This window comes from Solea solea, chromosome 16 (genome assembly GCF_958295425.1).
Source record: "Solea solea chromosome 16, fSolSol10.1, whole genome shotgun sequence".
Classification (NCBI taxonomy): Eukaryota; Metazoa; Chordata; class Actinopteri; order Pleuronectiformes; family Soleidae; genus Solea; species Solea solea.
Window position 1 is genome coordinate 10,094,461 of NC_081149.1, and position 15,697 is coordinate 10,110,157.

Below are 15,697 nucleotides of genomic sequence, written 5' to 3' on the forward strand. Positions count from 1 at the left end.
CGTTCCATTTCCTACATTTGAATTGGACTGGAAGAAATAATAATAATAATACTACTACTAATAATAATTATAAGAACAAGAGGAAGAAACGGTTTGTTGACTCATTTTCAACAGTTCACGTGTGACTTGATTGTCATGGATCTGTTATAAGAGCTATTTTTCTAATCTAATGTTCAGTGTACGCATGCTGTTGTCTCATATAAAAACACTCACAGGCCTGAAGCACAGAGAGCAGTTACTGCACTGCCTGACTGACACTAGGACAAAATGGTCTTTGGTTTTTTCTTTTCTTTTCTTTTCTTTTTTTTACCACAGATATTCACTTGGTCTCTTTCTCTGTGTCTTGTTCTTTGTTTTTGGATTTAAGGATTTAGTTTCTCTGTAATTTAATTTGCATTGTAACCAAAAAAAAGAAACAGTTCTGGCCTGTTGTGAGTAAATCTTGCTGTTTATGTCATTTGGGTGACTGTTTGTACATAAAAACTGTGTGAACATCTTTCTTTTTTTTTATGTAAAAAACCTCTGACCTGCTCTTATAGTTGGACGAGCAGCTTGTGTGTACTCGCACTCTGCTGCGCTCGTCTTTCCTCTGTCCACCTCCACGTCCTCCCTCCCCCTGGTTCAGAAGAAAAACAACAATGAAAAAAGACATGTATGAACTCCTGATGCTTATTCTGTTGTGTTTATTTTTCTTCTCTGTTTATTTTTTTTCCATTCCCTTGTTTCTTAATGTAATGTGGTTATTTTAAAGTAAGCAGCAATATGATATCTAAATAAACCATTTTCCTTTTCTCCGTTAACCGGCTCTGAACTTATTGTGTGTATACACTTGTTTTGGTAACCTCTTTAGTACCTTTATGGAGACCAAAGCCTGGTCCTAATGAGGCAGAATCTCATTTCTGAGGCTCTGGCTAAAATTAGAGGTCAGATGTCAACTACATTTTGGTTAAGGTTAGTGTTACGCACTAACCTGGCTAACCTGGTTAGGCTGTCCTATTAATGAAAAACGATGTAAATAAAAACAATGGTCCACCCTATGAATGAAGCACAAATGTGTGTGTGTGTACTTTTTATTTATATCTAAATAAAGGTCCAAAAAAAGAGGACATTTTGATATTGTGGGGACATTCTATCTAGGCCAACAACATTAAAGGGTTTTTTCAGGGTTAAGACCTGGTTTTAGGGTTATGGCTATAATTTGGCTTAGGTTAAGGTCAGGGTTAGGCACTTATTAGTTGTCATGGGGTAAGGTGTTAATTATTATGTCAATGATGTGTCCTCACTAGGAGATAAAAACAAGTTTGTGTGTGTGTCAATCTGTATTCCTACATGAAAGACTTAGTTTCAGTGCTATTTCTTTTTATTGATGATGTAAAAAAATCATTTTCATACAAGTACAAACTTCAGGTGACATGATATATATGTATAATGCATTATAAGGTTGTTATATTGAGCTAAAAAATAGTTTAAACCCCTTCAAAAGTCCTCTCCTGGGCTTGCAACAAAACAGGAAGTAGTCTGAGCTAACAATCTTGCATTGTTTGACAGAGCGGTGGTCCTATGATCTTTGGCGTGTATGGCGTGAGATCATTTGTTGAAAAACTGCGGCTTTGAAAAAGCGACTTGTCTCGATCTGTTTGTTCGTGCTTTGGTAAGTTTTAATCGAGGCTCTTCAATTTTGTCTAATTTGAAAACTTTGAGTGTCCTCACCGGGTGTTTTAGGTTTGAGGTTGTCGTTCCTGTACTCATGATCGTGAGGTCACTGCCCTCAAGTGGTCATAGTGTGTAACTACACCTTTGTCAACCGTTCGTTGAAGGTTTCTGACACATGATGTTACAGTAATAAAGTCATTATTTTTGTTTAAAATAATAAAAACTCACATTTGATTTAGTTGTACATTGTGGACAGCAGAGGGCAGCATATACCTGTGTTTAATAATGCAAAAAATACTCGATTAATCGATCATAAATCGTTTTTTCATTATTAAAACAAGTTTTCAGATTTTTCAGCTTCTTAAATGTAAATATTTTTCGGTTCATTTGCTCCGTATAACAAAGAAATCAAATTAAAACTGAGTAATTTGTGTTTGTGGACAAAACGAGACATTTGAGAACATCATCATTTCCAAGTTTGAGAAATATTTTCAAAATGTTCCATTTCTTGGATTAAACCAATACTCATTACTTAGCATGACTCCTAAATGAAACACAATCACAATTTGAAGTTGAGATGTTATTTCATTAAATAATTAATTGTATTAAATTAAAAGGACTCTGAAATTTTGAAAGTTTTACTTGATATTTAATCTTTTATTTTGTCTTTCTTCCCAAACGGACAGAGGTGTAGTTACAAACTGTGGCCACTGGAGGGCATGACGACCATCTTGATGATGAGTGACAGGGACTTATCTTGCTACAATTGTTCCTCTTTGTTGTAAGGTTAGATCCGGAAGACTCGCTCAACGATGACATGAATGTGTTGATGATGATTCCGTGAATCAAGTGAGTTCAATAATCTCTGGAATTTGGGTATTTTTTTAATGACGTACATTTAATATAATAGTACGTGTGCTTAACATCTTGTTTCTTGGTGATGTGACTTCACAGCTCACGTTAAATATGATGTCTTTGTGGTGTTTTCACGGTGTAACGTAGCACTTAGCAAAGTGAAACTTGCTCACAGCCGGTGAAAAGCTAACTTGAGGTAGCCAACAACTCCTGCTTTTGTTTGCTCTTAAGTCTCCTCTGCGGTTGTTTTCGTGTTTAGCAGCGACTATTGTGATTGTTTATTGTCTATTGTGTGTGTGTATTTGTGAATTTTGGTAAATTAGCCTGCTAGCCGCAGCACGAGCGCCGAGTCACATAGTTGTTTTTGTTCACAAGTGAGAGTGAGAGGGTTATTAGGGTCAGAAACCTTTGAATTCATGTAGAGTTCATTAATTTGAACTTGCGAAACACATTTATCATAGACATGACTCATGAAACCGTATGACATTTATATACGCATAAGCGGAAACAAATTAAATATAGAACAGAAATACAGTTCTACTGTATATAACTATATTGTAGAGATACATATAAATCTGGCACAATCCAAAAATCCTATATGTCGCGTGCTTCACTATGCACAGACTATAAATGTAAATAAATGTACATTTTTGGGAGAACAATATTTGTTACACAGTTGGAGAATTGTCTTTAAAACGAGTTTAAAAATGGTATCATCAATAACAAAAATGAATAATAACTCTTTCACTTCCTTATCTCTCACTCCATCTTGGTCTAATCTCACTTTACCAGTGTGTGAAGTATATGTGAAGAAGAGGAGGATGATGACAGAGCAAATGATCTTATCAGGAATAAATGTGCATCCTGTGAAAAGTCCGTAGCTGACTTTGCTTGGCCTTTTTGCACCACTGTATTTTAACGTTGCTGATAATGGTGTTAACATCAAGAGACAAAACTGCATGATGATGAAATTTTGCATTGCTGCAGGAATTCTTTGTGCTCCAAAAAATACCAGGTTGTACCATTTGTTAATCATTATCGTAATCAGTGAGAGAGACAGACAGACATTGATTTACAGAGAGATTACACTATCACGTCACTTGATTGATTACACTTGGTCAAAAACACAGGAACAATTAAATCCAAACACATGCACATGAGTGAGAGATGACAAATAATATCACACAATAAACAGTATATTGCCTGCATTTGCACAGAAAACAAATAAAATACAGACGTAAAATAAATGTTTGTCAGTTGTGATATTTATTATGAATGTTTGGCTGAAGAAAATAAATTGGCCTTTAGATTAATGGATTGAGCCTCATCTAATATAACATTCCATTTTTTACAAAAAAAAGACAGCTTGTGGTTCTGTGTGCAGAAAGTCAGTCCGATCACAATTCTCTCCTTTTATTAGATGAGTATCTTATAACCACAGCTGTCTCGGTAATAAAGCAGCAAAAACAAAACACACATTTTTACTTATGAAACGGATTATGTGCATTTTTGGATTAAACTTAAACTTGGTGAAGTGGCCTGTGGTGAGGTGTGGAAGTCATGAGACAGAGAAATTTTTATTTTCTGTATTTAGTCCCCTGCTCTTATCTGTGTCTAACTTTGGAAACTCTCACTCACAGCATTGACCCTGACCAGGTGTGAGAAGTGCAAGTTTATCAAAATAGCCAAACACTTGTGTAGTGGAGAGCAGTTGTGTTGTGTTTTCACTTTTTTTTTTTTTTAATTTCATCACTCCTGTGGGATCCTATGCCGTGTTAAGCTTGGAGGAGGAATCTTAAGATGCATTCAAGAATCCTCAAAAATGTCATCACGTTTGTAAACAGAGATGAAATCCGACTGTAAGTTAGGGGTCGGTCAAAATATCGATTTGGTGATTTAGTCATCCTTCCTCATGCAATGCGATAATCGATACGCCAGGGCATATATCGATATTCTAATAATTAACAAAATAAGGCGCTCTATAGTGAATGGTCCTTGCCAGTTTCACTCGCCGGATGTCACTACTTAATGTCACCTTTTGGCGGTGCTGCTCAAATGAATGAGGTTGGAAATTACCTGGCTGAAGAAGAAGGAGCTGACAGCAGGATAATGGTGCACTTTGTTCTCTATGTTGTGAATAAATCCTGTGCTTTTTCAACTTTGTACAGATGTTTTGTTTTCTTCTATATGATTGTCTCGCAATATATTTATCATCAGAGGATCGTGGTATCGTGATATTATTGGTATCATGGACAATGTATCGCATATCGTATCATGAGGTACTTGCTGCTGCTGCTACCTTGTGATAATAGATTACAAATTAGGTAGACATAGGAGTAGAAAGATTTGTTCATATAAATGCAATCCTAGAAAAAAAGTATATTTTTAATATAGTATGAGTCGTTGGAGTAACTGATCGTCATTGTGATATAGCCGTTTTTACAACTTTTTTTGTGTTGAAGCATTTACTCTTCAGTCATTTTAAAAGCACATGTCAAATATTCTGTTCCCATTAGCAAGAAAATAGCCCAGACATTTATTCAGATACTTGACTTTTTACTTTATTGAAAAGGAACAGTACTAACAGGCATTATTTTAGGTTAACTCGGTAAATTACCCTAAATGTAAACAACATAAACCCACAAGCTTTATTTACCTCCTTTGTTGCAGGTGGTGTTTCCTGTCTCACCGCAGGGATGCATGTTGGAGACTATGGGGAGCTGGGTGGCAGCCTCCCCGCCATCGCCTCCCTGAACGCTTCCTACTCTACATCCATGTCCCTCCCTTCCCAGTACCTGTTTGTACCACCTGCAGAGCGCAAGGTCATCTCCGACGTCCGGCGCACCTTCTGTCTCTTTGTGACGTTTGACCTGCTCTTCATTTCCCTTCTTTGGATTATTGAGCTGAACGTAAGTGATGATTAGTTTTTACATTTGGTCAGACGCACAATGGCAAAGACTTGGCTTGACCCTGTTTCCTTTTGTTCTTTCCTGTGTTCTCCAGCAAATCTCCACCAACATCTGGGACAATTTAGAAAATGAAGTTGTGAACTATGACTTCAGATCTTCCTTTTTCGACATCTTTGTAAGTCTGTATACATTTAATTTCCTTAGTTACAGTATATACCAGATTCATTTTTCGTCGCTATCTCCTCCGACAGTTTTCAGCTGGTTTCAACAAGTGTACATCAAAACATTCGGCTCATTCTGTAGAATTTAAATGTTGTTTATTTATTTATTTGACCTTCATTTAACCAGGTAAATCAGTTGGGAAACAATTCTCATTTACAATGACGACCTGGCCAAAGAGGCAGCATAGAAACGGGGCAGACAGACAATAAAAAGGAATACATCAACAACAAAACAATATTAAACCATTCCTAACAATTACATGTATGAAGTGAAAAAGGTTGAATGTTAAATGCAGGTTCAACGGTTGCTCACCGTTGCCCGCCCTAAATTCTAAATTATTTTCCTTTTCTGTAACTTTTATTAAATATGAGAGGATGACCCTCGCGTGGAGCACAAAGCGGTAGAAGATGAATTAGTGAATGATGCGCTCACATCAAAGGCATCAGAAAAATTGTATATATTTTATACAGAGTATACTAAAGTGAAGAAATACATAGACGCGTAACGCCGCCCTCCACAGTTCAAAGTTCTTTGTCACTCTCATCTAAAACCTGCCTGGATGTGAGGTTTCCTTTGATCCTTCATCTTGTGGTTGAGTCAAAAGCACTATATTCTTTATGTTTGCAGTAGGTGTTAATCGCCTTAATGTATATGCTTTGGGAGTTGAATACTGATTTTGTAGATTGTTTGGCTTTTATTTAGAAGGGTAAGTTCGGAGGTGGTTGCTGTGTGAAGCAATGAAGCGTCGCCTTTGATTTAAGTGATGAAAGCTCTGTGTTAATAGCATAGTTTTTGCAATCAAATGTAGTATCCTGGCACTTTTGAAAGTTGCTTTAGGGTGTGTATGAAAATATTTGTCAAAATACGATACATTTAAAGTCGCAGTATGATAGTTCTCTATTTTCCCCCTGGCAACAAACCTCATTATCACATCAGCTAGACATCATATGGATGAAATCTTTTCACTGTGAGTGCCAGGAAGCTTTGCTGAATGTCCATATTTCAATTTTCTGAAAACTTTAGAACTGTCTTGAGCCTGGCAGTCAATGGGCAGTTTGGTAAATAGTCTCACAGACCATTTACCAGAGATATGAAATGTGACAAAATCTGTCTTTTGAACTATTCTATTTACTCATGTTATAAATCCAGTGGAGAATTACACCCATTTTCCCGTAGACGTCCATTCAAATTGACTTCCTGGCTTTTTGTTAAATTTTTATTTCCTGGTTGGCTTCAGGAGGGACCCGGTTTTCTGTTTACAGGTTATGATCATAACTGTTTTCACAGCACTGGACCTTATATCATAATCATAATCACACTATGCTCTGTAACATGTAAATAGAAATATGAAAAGAAGGTTCTGTTATCAAAAATCAAGGTCAATAGTGTGATTATTGGTGTCCATATGAACACGAGTTAGAATCAGCTGAATGAGCTGTTTGGTCCCATGACGCCTGCCTTTTGACACCAGAGAGGAAAATCCTTAAAAAATCAACATTTCTGCAATGTCAACATCTTCCCTCTTCTTCTTCTTCTTCTTAGCTCCTTGCCGTGTTTCGTTTCCTGTGTCTGCAAGTGGGTTATGCAGCTTTTCGTTTAAAGCACTGGTGGGTGATTGCCGTAAGTGAACTTCATCTCACACTTGAGACGCACACACTCTCACCCACATTGAAGAAGTGTCACTGCTGAGCGTGCATTAAAACGTGTGTTGTTGCTTCCTTCCTCCGCAGATTACCACTTTAGTGACGAGTGTCTTCCTTGTCGTAAAAGTCATCAGATCAAATGTGAGTGTAAATCTTTAACTTTTGTGTGTGTGTGTGTGTGTGTGTGTGTGTGTGTGTGTATAGACGGCTCATCGTAACCACTTCGACTTTCTCACTTCTCCTTAATGTCAGCAATGATTTACTTTAACTGACATTGAAACATTTTTATGGCTCGGAGAAATATGTCACATTCAATGAAAAATGAAGAAGCGTGAGATAAAGCTGCCAATCCTGTGTACTGAAGTGTTTCACTTTCTGTCTCCTCACAGCTTCTATCCCAGAATGCCTTTGGTTATGTTATACCCATAACCTCTTTTGTTGTGGCCTGGCTGGAGACCTGGTTTCTTGACTTTAAGGTGCTCACGCAGGAGGCAGATGATGAAAGAGGTGGGGGGGAAAAAGATCCTGCAGGTGTTTGAACACAACTCAACAAGAAAAATGAGTTTTTAACTCAAACTTTTGTTTGTTTGAATGTTAAACTCCAGCCTACCTAGCAGCAGTCAACGCAGCCTGTGAACGTGCCCCCATGATATATCCCCGAGCTGTTTCTGATGGACAGTTCTACTCTCCGCCTGAATCTGTAGCAGGTGATGTGCGCTTATAGATGAGTAATTGTCACTTTCACCTCGATTCACGATTCCTACGATTTTTTTCCCCCATTGGAGCTGATAAATTAGTGTTTACTCTGGACTTGTTTCCTCAGACTCAGAAGAGGATCTGGATGAGGAGGGTCTCGGCCGTAGAGCAGTCACTGCTCAGGTACCTGCATCCCTTTGACAAATCTTTACACCTTGCTCAGTTTTACTTGTTTTTTATCCACCTAACGATGAATGTTTGTTTGATTCTGTGTTTTTCCATCCGTCTCCTCTCAGGAGAAGGAATATGTCAGACAAGGTCATGAGGCCATGTCTGTGCTAGAACAGATCCTAACCCAGGAGGACACCTGGAAATTTGAAAAAAACAATGTGAGTGTTTGAGTGCTGCCACAATTAATTGACATTCACATTTCATTAGTTGGTGTTTTTCTTAGTAAGTAAAACAAGCTCTCTGGTTTTTCAGAATCTTACATGTGAAGATTTTCTATTTTCTTTTCTCTATATAAAGAATATATTTCTCAAATTTGCGGTTTTCTGACATTGTATGGACCACCCAACTGATAGATAAATTGAGAAAGTAATGGACAGGTTGGATTGATTATAAAAAATAATTGTTAGTTTCCTCCCTAGTGTACATGAGTTTTTTTTGCTCCATTATATTTGGGGACATATCAAGAGACACGCTCTCCCCTTGGCTTGTCTTTCGAATTTGAGCACAATTTACAAATAGCAGAACAAAGTAAGGCTATCATGCATTATTATGTACTTGGACCATGTGCAAAGGCATCTGTAAAAAAGATTCTACAAGTCTTTAGAGCCGTGGGCAGGGATTTCCAGAGCCAGGACTCCTCCTGACTGTATTAACATGTGATCTGTTGATGGACGCCAGTGTTTGTGTTTTTTGTTTTTTTTATAAACGCTCCCAGGTTGGTAAAGATTGCAGCACTCGCTCTCTTGCAGGTATCAGTCGGACTAGTTCTCCTGCTCTGGTGTCCAAATAATTGTTCAGTTGTTTTATTGACTGACTGCGGTCATTAAAAGTACACAAACACCACAAATTCCTTTTAAGGGGAAAAGCTCTATTTGAGATTCAAACATAAGTTAAGACTCACCCTCTCCAACGGTTTTTACTCATAGGTTTTAGTGTCAGGGGGGTTTACAAGTAAGTAAGTAAATAAGTAAAGATCTTTACACGTAACCAAAGTCTCTCTTATCCTGAACCCACATTTGGGCTCCAGTTTGATCATCAGGGATTGTTTGAACCAAGAATCTGCCCAAATTAAAATGTGATTCTTCCAGGCTGGATTAAAATCTTGTTGCATGGAAGGAACAGGGATTCAAAGACAAAATGTACAAGTATTTAGTTATAAAATACTTGTGTTGAGATTCACATAGTTACTTGAACAACACTGAACTCAAAAGTCAAACCTGAAGTGGCTGCAACTTTGAAAAACATTTCTAGCCACACTACATGGTTACAGTACACTACAATGATGGAAGTTCTTCTGAATGTGGAATTTCAAGAAAAGCAAAAATATGGTCCAAAAAATATAGGCTCTGCTGAAATGAAAACAAAAGCATGTTACTAACACTTCCTCGTTTCATGCTAGGACATGGGAGACTCTGTGTACACCCTGGAGATTCCCTTCCATGGAAAGACTTTCATTCTTAAGGTATGTCGCAGCACTTTCTGTGTTCACTGTGAATGCGTCTTATAAAAGTGTCAAATCGACAGTGTGGGATGTGGAGCTCCAACATATTTGTCTCTTTTTTACAGTTTCTTTAGTCTTTTTTTGTGTCTGCGATTGTTTTGAAGTATATTTTGAAGTGGAGCTGTATGAAAATGTGTGTTTTTAAGTTCTTAATATTTAGTCAAGTCAACTTTCTATTACATTTCTAGAGCACATTTAAAAACAACCAGGGTTTACCAAAGTGCTAAAGCCATAACAACAATAGACAAAAAACATAAAAACAATAAAAAAAACATAAAAGTAAAAGAGTAGAATTGTAAAATAATAAAATAGTCAAAATCTAGGTCGAAGTGTGTGTGTTAAAAGTGATTTAAAATGTTCACTGATGGGGGCAGATTAAAGTTTTGCATGGGTAAAATCTTTCCATATTTTTGGGGCAGCTACAGAAAAGGCTCCATCACCCTGGGGTTTTTAGTCGGGTTTTAGGCACATCTAAAAGCAACCTGTTATTTGACCTTAGAACACAGGTCTGATGTGGCCTCTCTTGTTTATTTAAGTTATTGAATACACTGAACCACACTGACACTTAGTCTACTCGAGTAGATCAGTACAGTGCTTTCACATTTTCTTCCCACACCACACCATAACTGAATTGAGCATGTGATGGACATGCTCAGTATGTAATGACTGCATATATTGACCACCAGAGGGCATAGTGGTAAGATGACTACTGGTGACTAACTGGTGTAAAATTACAGTTACAGATTTACAAAGAAGCTACATTGGCGTGTCGTGCACAGAAACTCTGATGTTTTGAAACTGTACGACTGAACGATAAACAAAGCCATAAACCTGTCTGACACATTACTGCTATTAGGCCTGTGTGTGTGTTGCATTTCGACGATGCACCAGTTTGACCTAAAGACCTACATCAACCAGCCTCAACAATAAAATTAATGTTGTGGCTCATCCATGAATAGCGGTGGTCTGTTTTAGCATAATGTTAGTTTTTAAACTGTATAATTTTTATTTAAATTTAAGTTTTTCACTTGTGAAAATATAGAAACATTTACTTCCTCAGAGGCTGCCGCAGCAGTGTGTAGTTACACACTGATTATTAAAGTTTCCCTGCAGAGTTTATTTGAAGTAAATGATCATCCTTTTTTTTTTTACTCAAATGCACCCTGTGTGTCCTTGAAGGCAAACATTAAGTGCACTTCTCTGCTCAGCAAACATTTGCACAGCCCGTTTTTGACGGTTTCACAGTTAGAAAAACAGGAACCCACATATTAAATCAGTTCCTCACCACTAGTGGAGATCAAAATCTCCCCAGGGGTTCGTTTATTTTCATAATTGGAGTGTACTTTTTTTTTATTACTTTTTTTGGTGGATTTGATAAAACGAAATGTGACTTGTTGTTGTTTATGCATTCATTTGGCTTCAAAATAAAGAGCAGCAGTTGTTGCAAGACGTGGCTTGAGCAAATAACAAAATTGTCTAAAACACCTTTTTTAAATAATTGGAAAGAAAGGAAAACATTCTGGTTTTCAGTTTTTTGATTCATTCAAAGTGACGACTTCCTCAAATGTCTTGATTAGTGTAGAAATCAAAGATATTCCGCTCTCTGTCAAAGGACAGCAAATAAACCAGAATATAATCTTATTTTTGTAACAAGCTGTGATCAGATAACTTGTCTATACTTAAGGAAAAAATGTTGCAGCCCTAAGTTGTTTTCTTTTTACCAGCACATTAATTGTAAACACACATGAGAAGTGAATTGGCCATGACCAACTAAATCATACTGCTGACCTTCTCCTTCTCCTTCTCGGGAGGTAAACAAAGAAAAGACTGTCAGAAAAGCAGAAATAGCTGTTTTGTCTCGGACATGCCACAGATTGATCGCGCACATACTGTACATTTTTCATCGTGTATCCTGTGATTTCTCGCACTACTCTGAACACATTTTCTGAAATGACACTGACTGCCGTGTATGCATTGGTTTTGTTCAGGCTTTTATGCAGTGTCCCGCTGAGCTCGTGTATCAGGAGGTGATTCTGCAGCCAGAGAAGATGGTCCAGTGGAACAAAACAGTTTCTGCCTGCCAGGTGATAACATCTACCTGTTTCTTTTTTTCTGTGTGTGTAGTTTTATCTTTTTCTCACTGAGCTTTTTCCTTCTCATCAGATCCTTCAAAGGGTCGACGACAACACTCAAGTGTCATATGACGTCTCTGCCGGAGCAGCAGGAGGAGTTGTGTCTGCGAGGTACGTCAGCACAGCACGCAGCATAAGTGGCTTTCTCTGTTTGTTGTATTTTTTTTTTTTTTTTTTAAGATTTATCTTTATCTTTCTTGTAGGGACTTTGTTAATGTTCGACGGGTGGAGCGCAAGCGAGACTGCTACCTGTCTGCCGGCATGGCGACCGAACATGACGCCAAACCTCCGACAGGTCGCTTCGTCAGGTCAGAACACGATGTCTCTGTTACAGTAACAACAATAAATAAAAATAAGAACATTGTACAGTTTCAGTTTATTTAACATGTACTTCTGTCGTCGGCCTCAGGGGAGAGAATGGTCCAGGAGGATTTGTGGTCCTCAAGTCCAGCAGTAACCCGTCAGTCTGCACCTTCATCTGGGTCCTCAACACAGACTTGAAGGTGAAAACATGCACGCTGAAATTACTGAAGCATTTTTTTTAATGTTTAGGACAAGAGGGGCTAGTTTTTCTGTTTTAGACTCTGGATATACTGATGCAGAAAAAGTAACTTGTAGTGCCTAAAGTTGCAATATAAACAAATAATGTAAAGAACGATTGTCAAATGAGTTCACACATTGCTGATTAAAACGATCAGGTCCACATGACGCGTCATTCCCACGCTGCACACAGGAAGTGATTTGTTTTGTCCAGACAGATGGAGGCAACAACACTCACTGAAAACTGGGTTTGCCAGGTGGCTAAAAACATCCTGATCAATGTCCAGAAACTTCCCATGAGATTTCAAAATTTATTTTGGGAATTTGGGGAATTTCTTGTGGATGTGGAGTTTAAAACAAATCAGTATTTTTAACAGAATAAATGCTTCTAGCTCTCGAACGCTGCTGCACTGATAGTGTATGCACAGTAAGTAAGTAAGTGAGGACACAACATACACATGAAGTTACATTGTTTCTCTGCACAAAGTGCAGGACAGAGCGCCTCCGCAGGTCATTAATTCCAACTGCAGTAGGACTCTACAACAACAGTGTATAAATATTATAACGATGTTTATGTCCCTGTTGTTATCACGTTTCATTTTTGGTCTGCCATAATGCCATGTTTACACTCATTGTACATTTTTACCACCGAGAGAAACTGCACGTTATTACATATGTATATTTATACTTATATATATATATATATATATATATATATATATATATATATATATATATATATATGTATATTTATACTTATATATATATATATATGTATATATATGTATGTATGTATATATATATATATATATATATATATATATATATGTATGTGTATGTATATGTATATATATATATATATATATATATATATACATACATATATGTATGTATATATGTGTGTATATATACATATATGTATATGTGTATGTGTATATATATATGTGTGTGTGTAAATCATTTCCTTCCTACTTGTATTACTTACTAGTATATTGTTTGTTTGTTTATTATCTATTGTTGAGCTGCTGTAACGCCGTTTTCTCTCCACTGTGAGATAGATAAAGCTATCTTAATCTTAATCTTAATCTTAAAGATTTAACTGGGGCGGAAAATGGAATCAACAAAGTCACCAAAACCTAAGCACTGTAGCTTTAAATGTGTCCGTACTAGGATCTATTAAATACAGAGAAGAGTTAAGACCATCTTTTCTTGTCTCATCAGGGTCGTCTGCCTCGCTACCTCATCCACCAGAGTTTGGCCGCCACCATGTTTGAATTCATGTCCCATTTACGCCAACGTATTGCCGACCTGCGGCCTTCTCTCCGCTCCCACCACCATCACCACCACCACCCTTAAAGCCGGAGAGACATCTAAGCTGGTTGGGAAGTACCACTGCTGTTTTTTTTTTTATAAAGATACATCCATGTGATTAGTGATCACCAAAGAATGGGCGTGGCAGCGGAGCTGAAAGGATGTGCCATAAGAAGTGGAAAGACTGCAGTGCATGTGAGACGGGTGACCACACTTTCACCACATTTCAGTCACACGAGGAGTAGTTTGGTCTTCAAAGACGATATTCACTGACTTTTTTCTTCTTTTTTTTTTTTTTAAAGAGTGATCAAATTATTTTTCATGGAACTGTTTATTATTTCACCTTGTGAGCCACTGTATGTTGAGGGCAGTTTTCTGAAGGCGTCTCGTAGCAGGGGAGGACTGTCCTCCCAACGAGGAGACGTGGATGAGGACAGAAGTGATTCTCAGTATGGCCATCCGTCCAAAAGAAGCGACCTAATGGCAGCAGTGTGACCGAGCCTTATCTTAGGTCCCACGTCGTAGGCCATTGATTTGCTGCTTTAGTGTCATTTTGTCCTTTGACTTTTTACCGCAAGGGTTTATATATGTGCATTTTTGTGTTGTAAAACTGAACCTGCTCTTCACACGTCAAATCTGCAAGAGACAGGTCATTTGAATAGTATTTTCTTTAGCTATACTGTGATATATGTCTAAAAAGAAGCACCACTAGAGAAAGACATCACTTATCCATCCAGTGATTTCTTTTTTTTTTTTTACATCTATCTTTCTCAGGGTGCAAAAAAATGTCTCGGCTCATCAGCTAAACATTTAATCAGTCACTTTTAAAATACTGCTTTTCTTTTGCACTTTGAGATCAGGCTAGAGGTCAAATCAGGAAAATGTGAGTACCATGTGTTGCCAATGCATTATCAAACTAAGAAATCAAAGCAAATCAAAATCCTGTACTTATACTAAAGATACCTTTTGCGCCAGTAACCTCAAGTGGCCTTGTTGCAAAAATGTGGTGCTCATTATTTGGCTTCGTCTTCCCTCGTATGGGACACTGATCAAGGATTCTTTGTCATTTTCTTTAAAAACATGCACCCCAGTGGTCTGATGCACTTGTAGTCTGAAAGCCTTGTTGGTAGATGAGAGACAAAACACTCTGGAGGAGCAGATTTCTTTGTGATGTGGTAACATGCTCACGTTTTAACTCCAGATAATTGGGATTAAGCAGTTTTAACTATCACAGTATCACAGTACAGGAATTGACAGTTTGGTGCCTTTATCACAGCTGCATTACACTCAAGCCTTCTCGCATACGCTGTTCTCTGAAGTCAGTGCTTATACTACATTCAACAAACCTTTATATGCATATGGACCATGCCTGATTTACTTAACTCTGTGCTCTCCTCGTTAGTATTTCCTCTGAATGTATTTGTCTACGGATTAATTCATCATATTAATTTAAAGTCGTCATAACTGACCTACCATTTTTACCGAGTCTTAACTAGTGTCTTATGTTTAATAAAAATATATATAAACTCGTACTTAAGTGTGTCACACCTCCTTTTACATGTTAATGGTTAGAAAACACTTCCAATCAACATCGGTTCAGTAAATTACAGATAATAATTCATTTTTCTGTCACAGTAGGAAGTAAAATAGTGATTGGGTCATATAGGGGATGAATTGTGATCAGTCCCATCAAGCACTTTAATATGAATTCATTACCTCGATATAACTTTGGAAATAACATATTATTGTAATATTACCTCGGTTCTCTTACACTTTTACATTGTTTACAATATTTTATTAGAAGCCATTTATGTTGATTGTTTGCTAGAAATCTTTCAAGAACATGTTATTGTTATTTATTTGTCAAATAACAAACTAAATTCACCTTTTTATATCCAAATATGGGCTCTTTTTCCTCTCTGAGAAGTCACAAATTAATCCAGCATAACATTAAACCACTGAAACTAACTTTTCTCTTCAGGAATGCAAGTAAATAACTATACT

The 15,697-nt window shown here is 37.3% G+C and overlaps 1 protein-coding gene across 2 annotated transcripts; it reads left to right on the top strand.

Moving 5' to 3' along the window:
* Positions 1-2,379: 2,379 nt before the first annotated feature.
* Positions 2,380-15,225, top strand: stard3 (StAR-related lipid transfer (START) domain containing 3). 2 transcript variants are annotated; one of them, XM_058653797.1, is made up of 15 exons: positions 2,380-2,502; positions 5,179-5,417; positions 5,512-5,592; positions 7,182-7,259; positions 7,370-7,423; positions 7,672-7,789; positions 7,888-7,989; positions 8,106-8,161; positions 8,275-8,367; positions 9,609-9,671; positions 11,699-11,794; positions 11,874-11,953; positions 12,046-12,150; positions 12,252-12,345; positions 13,604-15,225. In XM_058653797.1, the coding sequence occupies exons 2-15, from the start codon at positions 5,205-5,207 to the stop codon at positions 13,736-13,738; spliced, it is 1,368 nt and encodes a 455-aa protein (XP_058509780.1). In that variant the 5' UTR covers positions 2,380-2,502; positions 5,179-5,204; the 3' UTR covers positions 13,739-15,225. The 2 variants fall into 2 exon arrangements, with proteins under 2 accessions (XP_058509780.1, XP_058509781.1); XM_058653798.1 differs by lacking the exon at positions 5,512-5,592.
* The last annotated feature ends 472 nt before the right edge of the window (positions 15,226-15,697 follow it).